This window comes from Taudactylus pleione, unplaced genomic scaffold (assembly GCF_031769625.1).
Source record: "Taudactylus pleione unplaced genomic scaffold, aTauple2 ptg000242l, whole genome shotgun sequence".
NCBI lineage: Eukaryota > Metazoa > Chordata > Amphibia > Anura > Myobatrachidae > Taudactylus > Taudactylus pleione.
The window spans coordinates 3,441,286-3,456,356 of NW_028284644.1; the positions used below are offsets into that span (position 1 = coordinate 3,441,286).

The window sequence follows — 15,071 nt, forward strand, 5'->3', positions numbered from 1 at the left end:
GGAGTGTGTAATAACTCCTTTTTTAATATTTTCCCGAAGATGTTCACCCAACCTTGTTTTTGAAGCTCTGCTTGTTCTTCCCACATAAACTAGATGACAACTACATTCGACAAAATAAATAATATTGGTAGTGTGGCATGTCATAAAGTGATTCAGCTTAAATGTCTGATCTTCCACGGTAAACTCTGTGTATTTATTCTTGGTTATTTTTATTTCTTTACATGCCACACAGCTACCACATCTAAAAAAACCTTTACTTCTTATAGGGTGAAATATATCAGTCGTTATAGCACTTCTCGTTAATTTGTTTTGGAAATTAGGTGCTTTTCTGTATATAAATTTAGGTTTTCTTGGGATTTCTTTCTTTAAAACAGGATCATTCTGCCGTGCCAGTGCTTTTCAAAAATTGTCTCTATCTTTTTATGGTTTCCAGTATATTCAGTAATAAAAGCATATTTAAAATCTTCCTGCCTTGATTTCACTTTACCATTGACGTTTATTAATGAATCACGATCTTTCTCTAAAACCTCTTGATCAAATTTATCTAGAACCTTACAATCATAGCCTTTATTGCGAAATCTTTTCTTCATTCTTGATGTTTGGTCGATATATTCTTCTTTTTTGCTACAATTTTGCCTCAGCCTCAAAAACTGGCTCTTAGGAATACTTTTAAGCTAGTTTTGATGATGTTCACTTTGATTTGTAATGTAATTATTGGTGTCCGTGGGTTTATTGTAGCATTTGGTTTCTATCCGATCCTTCTCCACATATATTGTGAGGTCTAAAAAATTGACAGCTGTTTGACTAAAATTAAAGCTAAAATGTATGTTAAAATCGTTTACATTTAGATTATCACTGTACACTGTAAGATCCTCCTGTTTACCATCCCAAAATAGTAAAACATAATCTATGTAGCGGTACCATAATGTTAAATTTTATTCCTTTCCTTTTCAATATAGCACTCCTCCCAGTACGCCATAAATAAATTGGCGTAACTGGGAGCTAATTTCGTGCCCATCGCCGTTCCAACAGACTGAATGTAGTAATCGCCATTAAAGTAAAAGTAATTATTTTTGAGAATAAAATTGATACTTTTAATTAAAAATTCTTTCTTCATTTCATCCATCTCCATTTTATCTAAGTGCCATCTAACAGCCTCTAAACCTTTTTCATGAGGTATGTTGGTATACAGGGCTGTTACATCTGCTGTCCCTAAAATCATATTTTCTTTCAAATTAATTTCTTTTATTCTGCTTAAAGTATCAGTGGTGTCCTTTAAATATGATTTGGTATTCTTAACTAGTGGTTGTAGATGTACATCTACAAATTCAGAGAGGTTAGTTGTTAAACTATTAACACCCGATACGATCGGTCTCCCTGGCGGATTTTCAATGTCCTTATGTACTTTCGGAAGGACGTAAATGGTTGGGATGGTGGGATTATCTATCAATAGAAAATCATATTCTTTCTTTGTAATGATATTCCCCTTCAAGGATTCTTCAAGGAATTTCTGTAGACTGTTCTTAATTTTGGCTGTCGGATCTCCCTGTAATTATTGATAGGTTACTCCGTCTGTGAGTTGTCTATTGATTTCATTTATATATTTCTCCTTGTCCATAATTACAACCCCTCCTCCTTTATCACAGAGTTTAATTATTATTGAATCATCTTTCTGTAATGCTTTTAATGCATTTTTTCTTTTCTAGTTAGATTAGTTTTCTTAGGACCTAATTTTTTAGATTTCTCCAATTTTTCCATGTCTTCTAACACTAACTTTTGAAAACAGTCCACAAAACTTCCTTTAATATGCTTAGGATAAAAGGTTGATCTTTTTTTGAAGGCAGTTTCTTCTTTCTCTTCCATTGATTCTTTATTAGAATTTTTGTCCATAAAGAAGAATTTTTTTAAAGTCAATTTCCTTATGAATTTTTCAATATCTATATACGTATTGAAATGGTCAATCTCCTTACTAGGAGCAAATTTCAACCCTTTTGATAATAATTCAGTCTCTTCTTTAGTTACATTTTTTTTACTGATATTATATATTTTACACTGATCGTCAGTTTGTTCCTCTATATTTTTAAGAATTTCTTTATTCATTGTTTTGGATTTTTCCTTTTTAATTTTCCTTTATCTTCTTTTTCCCACCTCTTTCCCCTATATTTCTTCCAATTTACCGCTCTTTCCTGTATCTCCAACCTCTGTTTAGAAAACGGGAGATGGGACCTTCTCCTTTTTTCCATTGATTCCTTCATGATATTTCTCCTTTTCTTCTCATGTAGTCATCTGGATAGTAACTGTCTGTAATTCTGTCATAGCTGTTGATATGATAATTTTCGTATCTTGGCTGTTTCCAATTATATCTCTCTCTTCTATTAATATATTCCATTGGTGGATCTCTATACCTCTTTATATTTCTTGCTCTTTTTTGTGACCATCCTCTGTAGTTATCCTCAATTCCATAACTTTCTTTCCTTCTTCTTCCTTTCCATAATTCCACGTCAAATTTTCTTTAGAGTATCTTCTGGTTTCTTGCACCCTCTCTCTAGGTTTATTATGTGGAATACTTTGTTGTCGTGTGTGCCTTCCTGGATCTGGAGAGAGATACGATGAACATCGGGCATGATCTCCATCCACCTCTCTTTCCATCGAGTACCAGGATCCGTCATTAATTCCTTCCTTAAAGAGGACTCCTCTCCTTGTTTTGTAATAATCATGATCTCTCTTCAATTTTTTCTGTTTCTTCTTTATAATTTCTTTCGGATTTTTCATGATTTTTTGTTCTATACGTGTTTCCATTCTCTTATAGTTAGGAAGTTTATTAAAAGGTTCTATCAATGCTTGTAATATCTCAATTTCTTCATTTTAAAGGAGAGAAGAGAGAAGATAAAAGAAATTAAAGAAGAAATTGAGATATTACAAGCATTGATGGAACCCTTTAATAAACTTCCTAATTATAAGAGAATGGAAACACATATAGAACAAAAAATCATGAAAAATACGAAAGAAATTATAAAGAAGAAATAGAAAAAATTGAAGAGAGATCATGATTATTACAAAACAGGGAGAGGAGACCTCTTTAAGGAAGGAATTAATGACAGATCCTGGTACTCGATGGAAAGAGAGGTGGATGGAGATCATGCCCGATGTTCATCGTATCTCTCTCCAGATCCAGGAAGGCACACACGATAACAAAGTATTCCACATAATAAACCTAGAGAGAGGGTGCAAGAAACCAGAAGATATTCTAAAGAAAATTTGACGTGGAACTATGGAAAGGAAGGAAGAAGAAAGAAAGAAAGTTATGGAATTGAGGATAACTACAGAGGATGGTCACAAAAAAGAGCAAGAAATATAAAGAGGTATAGTGATCCACCAATGGAATATATTAATAGAAGAGAGAGATATAATTGGAAACAGCCAAGATACGAAAATTATCATATCAACAGCTATGACAGAATTACAGACAGTTACTATCCAGATGACTACATGAGAAGAAAAGGAGAAATATCACGAAGGAATCAATGGAAAAAAGGAGAAGGTCCCATCTCCCGTTTTCTAAACAGAGGTTGGAGATACAGGAAAGAGCGGTAAATTGGAAGAAATATAGGGGAAAGAGGTGGGAAAAAGAAGATAAAGGAAAATAAAAAGGAAAAATCCAAAACAATGAATAAAGGAATTCTTAAAAATATAGAGGAACAAACTGACGATCAGTGTAAAATATGTAATATCAGTAAAAAAATTTTAACTAATGAAGAGACTGAATTATTATCAAGGGTTGAAATTTGCTCCTAGTAAGGAGATTGACCATTTCAATACGTATATAGATATTGAAAAATTCATAAGGGAATTGGCTTTAAAAAAACTTCTTTTTGGACAAAAATTCTAATAAAGAATCAATGGAAGAGAAAGAAGAAACTGCCTTCAAAAAAAGATCAACCTTTTATCCTAAGCATATTAAAGGAAGTTTTGTGGACTGTTTTCAAAAGTTAGTGTTAGAAGACATGGAAAAATTGGAGAAATCTGAAAAATTAGGTCCTAAGAAAACTAATCTAACTAGAAACGAAAAAAATGCATTAAAAGCATTACAGAAAGATGATTCAATAATAATTAAACCCTGTGATAAAGGAGGAGGGGATGTAATTATGGACAAGGAGAAATATATAAATGAAATCAGTAGACAACTTACAGACGGAGTAACCTATCAAAAATTACGGGGAGATCCGACAGCCAAAATTAAGAACAGTCTACAGAAATTCCTTGAAGAATCCTTGAAGGGGAATATCATTACAAAGAAAGAATATGATTTTCTATTGATAGATAATCCCACCATCCCAACCATTTACGTCCTTCCGAAAGTACATAAGGACATTGAAAATCCACCAGGGAGACCGATCGTATCGGGTGTTAATAGTTTAACAACTAACCTCTCTGAATTTGTAGATGTACATCTACAACCACTAGTTAAGAATACCAAATCATATTTAAAAGGACACCACTGATACTTTAAGGAGAATAAAAGAAATTAATTTGAAAGAAAATATGATTTTAGGGACAGCAGATGTAACAGCCCTGTATACCAACATACCTCATGAAAAAAGTTTAGAGGCTGTTAGATGGCACTTCGACAAAACGGAGATGGATGAAATGAAGAAAGAATTTTTAATTAAAAGTATCAATTTTATTCTCAAAAATAATTACTTTTACTTTAATGGCGATTACTACATTCAGTCTGTTGGAACGGCGATGGGCACGAAATTCGCTCCCAGTTACGCCAATTTATTTATGGCGTACTGGGAGGAGTGCTATATTGAAAAGGAAAGGAATAAAAATTTAACATTATGGTACCGCTACATAGATGGTTTACTATTTTGGGATGGTAAACAGGAGGATCTTACAGTGTACAGTGATAATCTAAATGTAAATGATTTTAACATACATTTTAGCTTTAATTTTAGTCAAACAGCTGTCAATTTTTTAGACCTCACAATATATGTGGAGAAGGATCGGATAGAAACCAAATGCTACAATAAACCCACGGACACCAATAATTACATTTCAAATCAAAGTGAACATCATTAAAACTGGCTCAAAAGTATTCCTAAGAGCCAGTTTTTGAGGCTGATGCGAAATTGTAGCAAAAAAGAAGAATATATCGACCAAACATCAAGAATGAAGAAAAGATTTCATAATAAAGGCTATGATTGTAAGGTTCTAGATACATTTGATCAAGAGGTTTTAGAGAAAGATCGTGATTCATTAATAAACGTCAATGGTAAAGTGAAATCAAGGCAGGAAGATTTTAAATATGCTTTTATTGCTGAATATACTGGAAATCATAAAAAGATAGAGACAATTTTTAAAACGCACTGGCACTTGCTGCAGAATGATCCTGTTTTAAAGAAAGAAATCCCAAGAAAACCTAAATTTATATACAGAAAAGCACCTAATCTCAAAAACAAATTACGAGAAGTGCTATAACGACTGAAATATTTCACCCTATAAGAAGTAAAGGTTTTTTTTAGATGTGGTAGCTGTGTGGCATGTAAAGAAATAAAAACAACAAAGAATAAATACATGGAGTTTACCGTGGGAGATCAGACATTTAAGCTGAATCACTTTATGACATGCCACACTACCAATATTATTTATTTTATCGAATGTAGTTGTCATCTATTTTATGTGGGAAGAACAAGCAGAGCTTTGAAAACAAGGTTGGGTGAACATCTTCGGAATATTAAAAAAGGAGTTATTGCACACTCCTTATCCAACCATTTTAAAGAGAAACATAACTGCTCCACCAAAGAAATTATACAGTTTATGGCTATTGACAATCAGAAGTACTTGGAGGGATAGAAATGAGGAAGCAATGTTAGCTAAGAAAGAAATTAAGTGGATTTTTAAATTAAAAACCTTGTCCCCCAATGGGTTAAACCTAGATTTGGAATTAAAATGGTTTTTATGAGTATTTATAATTATTTATTTATTTCATCCTGATTATATATTTTTATATATTGTATCTATTACATGATGTGATTTTAATGCCTAAGATTCACTTTTCTATATGTTTATTTTAAGATATACATCGAAAGAAAACCAATAATTTATAAAAACTACACAGATATGGCAGCTAAGAGTAATGATGGACATATTCCCCTATAGGATGTTGCCAGAGGCAATACTCTGCGCTTTAAAGAGGGAAAACGGAAGTGATGTAGCGTGATATTGGAAGAGGCTTGCGTTCCAAATTCCTGGAAGTACATGGGGGAAAGGACATAGCTGATGTCTTTACAATAAGGACGCTATTTCAGAATGATCCCTTGGACTATGTGGATAGGTAAAATAAGCTGGACTGTATCCCCATCTCTTAGAAAGAGTACGGGAAAGTCGCGCCGAGAACCGGAAGTGAACGTGACGTACTTCCGGTCCGGCGCGTGTATAATATTTTGCTGGGATTGTATCAAAGTTTTTGTATTATTGATTGTTTTAATATGAATAGGAAAGTGACAGCAGCTAAGTGTATTTAGTTAAAATATAGAGTGAATTGTGTTTAATTAAGAGGAGAATTTTTTTACTTGGGGTTAAACCTGTGACCTGGAAGTAATTCGAATAGAGGGTATATAAAGAGGAATGTTCACATTGTCTGTCACACTGCCTTGAGGAAGGGAGAAGAAGCTCCAGAAACGCGTTGCTAGTGTGACAGAACTACTGGTGTAGTGGGTGATTCCAGAGGATCCTAATATAGATGCAGTTAGAGGTAATCCGGAATACCTCCATCATTAACATCTATATGCCCTATATATATGGATTACTGGTAATTTCCCATTTTGTTTTAATTGTTGGATACGTTTATAACACATTGGAAGGTGTGTGCACCTGTTTTTTAAAAATATGAAAAAATATACAAATAAATGTTATGAATTTTTAAGAAAATACTACACCATGATGGTGGTATAATTTTCTTGTTTTTTCATGGTATGAATATTGAGCAAGAGAAGATTTAACAGCAAAAGGAAGAATTGGATACTACAAAGGGAAGTACTCAGAATACCTTAAAAAGATACAAGCGCAATTTATCTTTCAAGTTTTATTAAGTCTCATGATATTACGGTTCTAGGGGTAGAACCATTTTTGATTGATTTTTTCTGCTCTATAGGTATCTGGGCGCCAGGGGGTGCAACTATTATATTTTAATTACCATAGGAAGTCTATTATGTGCACACAAAAGATGGTTATCCGGATTATACCCAGTTAATAAGGTGGATGTTACCAGCTTGCTGAGAGGTTAAATCTGTACAGTCGATTATTAGCAAGAATGTCTCGCAAGAGGGTGAATGGCTGCAGGTAATTACCGCTGGAGAAGAACAACCATGGGCAAACCTGCACCAGATATGGTGTAAGGGTGATCCCAAAATGTCCAATATATTAAATGGCTTAACATGTTTCATTGTTCATTTTTGCCAATATAGTGACCTTGTGTTACCTTTTTAATAGGGGTCCTTCTAACAACACGTCATCATAACAGAGCGTACCTCTGATTTGCAATGCGACTTGGCTGGAATTGCATCCATTCATATATTCTGCATAAATTTAATGTTGAAGTCTGTCATATCTCTCTTTTATTCCTTATGCTAAATTATTCTGTATGCCATGTAATTTGGATGAATTTGCATCCATTTATTGTTATTATGTTGTAATTCTCATGCATGTCATTTTGCGGATCTGTATGCCTTGTAATTTAGTCAATAATTGCAATTATCTACTCTTACTTTGCTCATATAGTTTTCTTGCATGTCATACCTGTATTATTCTGTATGGCGCTGCAAAATCTGTGGTGCCTTATACAGTAAGTAAACTTTGATGATGATGCTTAGATGTTAATGGTGGCTATTTTCTTATTAAAAATAATACAAATGTTTGGTGACTAAATAATGACAAATGCATTCTTAGAACGTTAACAATACATATACACAAATAATAGGCTTGTAAATATGAGATTATTACATACGCGGTCTATGTGCTGTTTTCGGGCACCAATGTATGTTTTACCATAGCTTGTGTACAGCTATCTCACTGCCAGGGTTCGTTGAATTCAATAATCTCTTTTGTTCTGCTATCTCCAGACTAATGAAAAATAACCTTACAGATGCCACAAGTGTGAAATTAAATAATTATTTCATTCTTCTTTAAAAGAACTTATTATACTGCTTTCAGACATAAAACCCCGGCTTCAACCTGGCTCGGACCCGTGACACCGAGCACGGGTTGAAGCTGGGCTACCACTTTCACACTAAGGGGGATGACCCAGGATTTTCCCGGGTCGTCACCCTTCACACCTGACCCGGGTCTTGTAGTGACCCAGGTCTTTCGGCATCACTGGGCACTTGGAGATGATCAAATCTCCAAGCACCACTGCCCGGCCAATCAGCTTGTTTTAGGTGTGACCCGGGTCATCAAGACCTGGGTCGCACCTTTCACACTCAAGTTGGGTTTTTGACCCGGGTTGCAAGTCCCAGGAAAAACCCTGCTAGCGAGCGGGGTCAAGGGTTGCACCTTTCAGACTAACGCCAGACATGGGTTGATGCACGTTCACGCGCAAAAAAGTCTGAAAGGGGTATAAAAAACAAACATATAAGGGAGACCAGGGAAACACAAGTCATTCTAATACATTAGAAAGGAATAAAATAATAGCAAAAACTGCTGGACTGTAATGTCTCCAAAATGTTTAAAAGAAAACAGATATTTATATAAATATAAAATGTGGAAAAAGTCGCCTCACCCGCTTTTTTTCTTTATCTTACACCACCAAAGCAGCAGTACTCCACAGCATCCAGGAATAATTACACAGATTATTATGCCTTAAATGTTGTATAAAAGGAAAAGAAAGGGAAAAGAAAAAGAATATATGTTATTAATAGCCACTGGATCATTAAACAGCCTTCCTAGGATGTGACTATTCTGTTCTGTACATTTCGTCATCTCTTACCTGAACACTCATTCTGCATCAAGTACTGTAAAATGTATAAGTAACTGAATAATTATTCTCCTAATCTGTAGGAAAATGTAGTTATGTCATTTGTTATCAGGAAAATAATTGTATCAAAATTTCAGAAAGCCATGGAGATAAAAAAGGAAAATAACTTTAACACAATCACTGCCCATTTTCTGCAACTGTTATTGTAAGGAGCAATACTAAATAACTAATAATACTAAATAAAGAGCAAAAACCCTGGAACAGTGTGGGAAAATACAGTGGACATTTTATATATAATTAAGTTTTTTTTCAGGCATGGTGTTTCAAATGATCAAAAATACACAAATCTGCAAAACAGTTCAGCAAACATTTAGAATAATAGAGCCAATACTTGAACATAGAAACTGAAACAGGGTGGTAGAGATGGCCATTGACAGCTCTCCCATCAATGGTCTCCCTAGTGGTGCCTTCAGTGGTTTACATAGATGGCAAGAAACCATCAACATGAAACCATCAATGGTTTGCAACATCAACGTTCATCAGCGAAGGCTGCTGGAGATGTCTTGGGACTGTGGGAACAGCACGCAGCGTGCAATGAGATAGATGCAATAACTCTGGACAGTGACTTGGCAGGCCAATCAGCAAAGGGACAGGGCTTAGTAGGTTGCAGCGGGTAAAGAGCTATGCTCTACGCCCCCAACATCGGGGTAACAAAAAAAATATCACATAGATTTTAGAGAGCCATCGGATTTTAGAGAACCATCGGATGCCCACCATCAAATTGCAAAACCATCAACCATTCATGGCAAATCATTGGTATTTGTTAACCATTGTCAAACCATTGATGGTCGATGGCCATCTCTAGTTTGTGGACAGCTCAAAACACAGCTTTAAGTTGAGCTCCTTTACTCTAAAACAGTTTGCAAACACCAGAAGAAATATCATGGTTGGAATTTATAGATACACATCTTCTATTACAAAACCACTCTGGATGTCACAACTTTATTCTCATAGTGAACTCTTGATATGTCCTTTTGTTTTGTAAAGGTTATTAACAGCATGTGATGTTCGCACCAAACACAAAGGGAGGAAAGCTCTCTGTATTACCCATACTGACTGACATTGCTACAAACACTTCAATTGTGATCAGTCTTTTTGCTTTGAACATTATTTCCTATGTCAGCGTCAGCAAGTTTACACTGTGATATTCTCTCCTCATTTCTCGAACACCAAAGCCAATTGTGTAACCTGAAATTTTAAAAGCCTGTGCCAAAAACAAAAATCTACCCCCCCCACCCGAGACTGAACAAGAGAGAGACAAATTGCTAACACCAGTGCCGTAACAGAGCTGCAATGATCCCTGTGCTTTCCCGTCCCCTAAGTGCATGACATCATGATATTGCGGGAGCAGGGACGAAGGTACCCGGAAATGCAGCATCTCCTGGAGCACCATAAGGAAGTTCCGAGCAGCTGCACAGATGGCAGTGTGCATGCCCGAAGTATCCAGGCACCCTACTAGCCGGAAGCAAGGTCTGTATGAAGTCTTGGGATTTGCTTCTACGGGGGAACACATCAACACAAATGTGTTGGCACTGTGGAAACAGTGCATAGTGTGGAAATGAGAGGCACAGATGTCTTGGCACTGTGGGAACAGCACGCAGCGTGCAATGAGATAGATGCAATAACCCTGAACAGCGAGTGTATCACAGTACAAAGGTGAACATAGATCAAGAATGCAAACAGGTGAAATTGGCACAACCGAATACACTGGCGCAGTCTAAGAACCCCAGCAGACTTCACCAGAGATCCGCGCAAGAGGATATGGACTTTACTCAGGGCCTGATTCAGAGCCGGACGCTCTTTCAGAGCGCTCGCTCTGAATCAGTGCCCTCCCTCTCTTTTTTTTGAGAGCGGCCTCCTGGGCACTCGCATAGCTGTGGGTGACCACCCACAGCTATAGCGAGCGGCCAAAAAGATGGTCGTGATGGTCAAGACCATCGCGACCATCGGCTTGCGACGAGACCCTTGTGGTAGGGTCTCGTTGCCGCAAGCCCTGGAGTGCTTTTGGCTCTATCAGAGCCAAAAGCACTCCCACTGACATCATTTGTGATGTCAGTGAGGCCGGCCCCAGATGGTAGGCGTTCCCATGGGAACGCCTCCGTCTGGGCAGCAACGCCCACCAAAGGGAGCGTGCTGTCACTCAACATCGACAGCACGCCCCCTTTGTAGCGAGACCCACAGTGACGACTCGCCCGTCGCTATGCGGGTCTCGCACATGCGCACGACGGAGAAGGCTCCCTCGTGCGCATGCGCACTTGGCCAACATCGACCTGCTTGCGAGCGGGTCTGAATCAGGCCCTCAGTGAGGACCCAGGTCGCAACCCAGTGTGTTTGGTTCCCACTGAGTAAACAACAGAGTATGAGAACTTTGCATGGAAACACTGCCAATGGAAGTGCATGTATGGGAATGCTGCTGCCGAGAGGAACAAACACCGGATGAAACACTGGAAGCAAACTATACTGTAAACTATAGTTCAGAAGCAGGAGCATCTGTGAAAACACAACTGATACCCAGGCACTGGAGAAATTAACTGAGTAGGCCTTTATAGTGGTTGGCTAATTACCAGCATGAGTCATCAGTGCTGGAGGTTAATGGTAACACCTGAGAGAGATGTTATGTCATCTCTAGCCTGAGGCTGTGTCCATTTGGGTTCTGTTGAGGATTGGCTGAACAATCAGTGCTGGAGGTTAGGGGTAAAACCTGAGGAAGGTGTTACGTACCAGCTGGGTTCTGTTGAGGATTCTGATTGGCAACTACTCCTAAGTGTTTGTAAGCAGGCCAGCCATGTCCATGACTGCTGGTACTGACAGGCCGTGGAGCAGCAATGGTGCTGTCCACAGAGCTCTGCGCTCTATGCGACAGCACCGCTCGCACACTGTCATTACGGCCTAGACTAACACCATTCCGAGCAGAGATCTGTCCCTACAATGCTAAATATTTCACCAATTTTCACTGGTCTAATATGAAGCAGGGAGATGCCAGTAACCATAACTATGATTAGCATGATGGGCAGGATGTTTAATATATTTATTAGTCCATTTGTTGGTTCTCTCACCCTTGTACCCAAACAAATGATGCCTTTTTTATTCAGAAGACATTACATATTCAGAAAATGCAATTACTCTTTTGTTCCTTCTAACGCATCAAATAAAATGTAACCAAATGACCAAAAAAAAAAAAGAGTTTGTTTCTGAGATTATAAGAAAGTGAACTGAAAGCACAAGTGTATTTTTTTGTGTGCTGGAGCAAGAAAATAGTGTACAAAAGCATAAATGACATCAAAGTAGTACTTTTAGAGCAGAACATAAGAAATAATGGCAATGACAAAATATAATATCAGTGAGACGAAGAAAGAAAAAGAACATTTGTTATGCAGTCCCATGGCCAGCGCAATCCCCATGGCAACACAGACCCCCAATAAAAGACCCAAATCTCATCAGTTGGCAGAGGGCAGTGAAACCAGAGTATTCTCCATCAACATGCGTGTCTCATACCAGGAAGTATATCTAAATCAGTTGTATATCTGACATTTGAGCTCCAGAGAGAGAGTAAATAAAACCCTCCTATAATTGGGAAAAAGGCAGTTTTAGCCTCGTTATGTAGTGTTGTTTCAAGCCAATCCATCTGAAAGCCATAGAACAATGTATTTTTGAACAATAGTATCGATGGAGGATCTGCACTAGTCCACATGTGCAATATGCATTTACGAGCCACCCATGAGATGATTAATAATAATTTCATTGAATAATTTTCTACCCCCACCTTTCATTTCAACATGTGCTGAGGGGATGTCTAAAGTTGCCCATACGGTTGATAGCTGGAGATAGGTTAAAAGATAATAGAGGCAAATCTGTTGACTGAAGTCCAGAGAAGTTGTGTGAGAGGGCATTCCCAAATACAATGTAAAAATGTGGCATTTGGGCTTTTACATTTAGGGCAATTGGTTGGTTCCGACAAACCCATTAAAAATCTATGGTTATGGGAGAGATATCTATTATGAAAGATGTTATAAAACATCTCTTTGTACATACTTGATGAAAGTAGAGATTGGGAATAGGAAAGTGATTGCAGCAGCCTATTCATTGATATATGAGGAAAAGCATCTCTCCAATTGGAGAGTCCCGTTTTAATTGTGCTATGATCCAAGGAAGTGTGGAGAATGTTATAATGTAGAGAACTATTCTTTTTCCCTCCCAAAGGCCTAGCAAGTAAAAGGTCCAGGGAATGAGATCAGTCACAAAAGGACAATGTGCGTATCACAGTGTTTACATAATGTTGTGTCTGGTATAGCACCAGTAAATGAGAGTGTGGTACAATTTCTGCTATTCAAAGTAAGGTTTACGTGTTTTCCTGTCAGTCAATGCGCGTATACAGGGGATACTCCTATTGATCTATCACAAGAAAGGCCCGGAGGTATGACCATCTTGAAATTCAGGGTTAAAAATCAGTGGGCGGAAGAGGGAATGGTGACAATTTACATTCTGTGCGTTTATGTGTATGTTGGGATACATACTATGCAGTTGGGATACATGCTATACAGACATAAGCAAACAACATCTGTGAGGTCCTGTTTCTGAGAGTGAAGAAAAACCAGAAAAGTTTGCTAAAGTTTTAACAAACCAATCCGATGGCACTTAGAATGCTAAACTCTCTATATAATAATTTTTCATCTGATGAGTCAACAGAATTGGCAACATCTGTAAGGGGTACAAAAGTTTGGAGAATTAGATCATTTTAAGTAAATTAATTCTGCCTAAGTAGGAAAGCAACAAATGTCACCATCTGGACAATTTCCCAACCACTTATCCGATAAGTCGTCTCATATTAAGGTCAAAGATGGCGTGGCAAGGCAATCCCCAGGTATTTAAATAGATTTGGTGGCCCACAAAATAGAAAAAGAATTACCCCAGGGAGGATTAGCTGTGGGGCCCAAACAAAGTGCCTCTGATTTGTCCGAATTGATCTTAAACCCAGAAACTATAGCAAAGTCTGACAATTTTTCCAGAATCTGGGAGAGAGTGTGTTCAGGGTCAGTTCATAAGAAATATTGAGAAATAATAGCTGCTAAGGCAGTCCTGATCCCCTTCACCGAAAACCTGCCATGAGTGAAGCAGAGTTGTTGATGCATCAGGATTTGGGGTAAAATAGTTTGGTGATGGTTGGCCATAATTTTTGCCAATACCTTAAAGTCTTGGTTGAGCAGTGTAATCAGTCTAATAGATCACAGTTTCTCAAACTCGGTCCTCAGGACCGCAAACAGTGCATGTTTTCCAGGTCTCCTCACAGAATCACAAGTGAAATAATTAGCTCCATCTGTGGATTTTTTAAAATGTGTCAGTGAGTAATGAATACACCTGTGCACCTGCCAAGAGACCTGAAAAATGTGAACTGTACGGGGTCCTGAAGACAGAGTTTGAGAACCACTGTAATAGATACCAATTCAGGGGTTATGCAAGGTTTAGGGATCACAATAGTGTGGGCTTGAATAAAACTCAGATAGTGGAGGTGGTCAGTTAAAATACTCTCAAAAAGAGTGGTAAGAAATGGTACCACATGGGGTTGCAACAGTTTATAGTATTCTCCCGAGAAACCATCAGGGGTGGTAATTTTTTGTTAGGCAAATGTGAAATGACATGAGAAACCTCAGCCTCTGTAATATATTTATCCAAGACATCATTTTTTTGAGGAAGAGAGCCTTGGAAGATTTGCCTCCACCACTAATCGGTCATGCAGTGCAGGGGCCTCAGGGGGGCAATGTAAATGTCAGGAATCGTCCTTACCCTCAGGGTCGTGCTGCTCTATCCTGGCGGGGGTTCCGGGCCTGGAGGATCCCAGAGTGTGCTGCTGATGGGTTCTCGGCATGGTGGTGGTCTCAGGGGCTCGGAGCTCCAGCAGTGTTCCCACCGGCTCCAGACACTGGGTGATGCCATGTTGGTCCTGGCCAGCTAATCTCCAATGGCAGCCAGGCTGGTGTCCACCTGACCACACCAACCAATCTCCGTGGGGCCCATGGTATAAAGATCTTCCACCGACAGC

General features: G+C 38.0%; 1 protein-coding gene across 5 annotated transcripts in view; it reads right to left on the minus strand.

The window, feature by feature from the left end:
• LOC148516718 (zona pellucida sperm-binding protein 3 receptor-like) overlaps window positions 1–15,071 on the minus strand; it is a 200,861-nt gene that overhangs the window by 16,071 nt on the left and 169,719 nt on the right. For all 5 annotated transcript variants that reach the window (XM_088479634.1, XM_088479636.1, XM_088479632.1 and 2 more), the window contains one exon: window positions 8,780–8,858. In XM_088479634.1, the coding sequence (XP_088335760.1) occupies window positions 8,780–8,858 (79 nt within the window). The remainder of the gene's footprint in view (window positions 1–8,779; window positions 8,859–15,071) is intronic.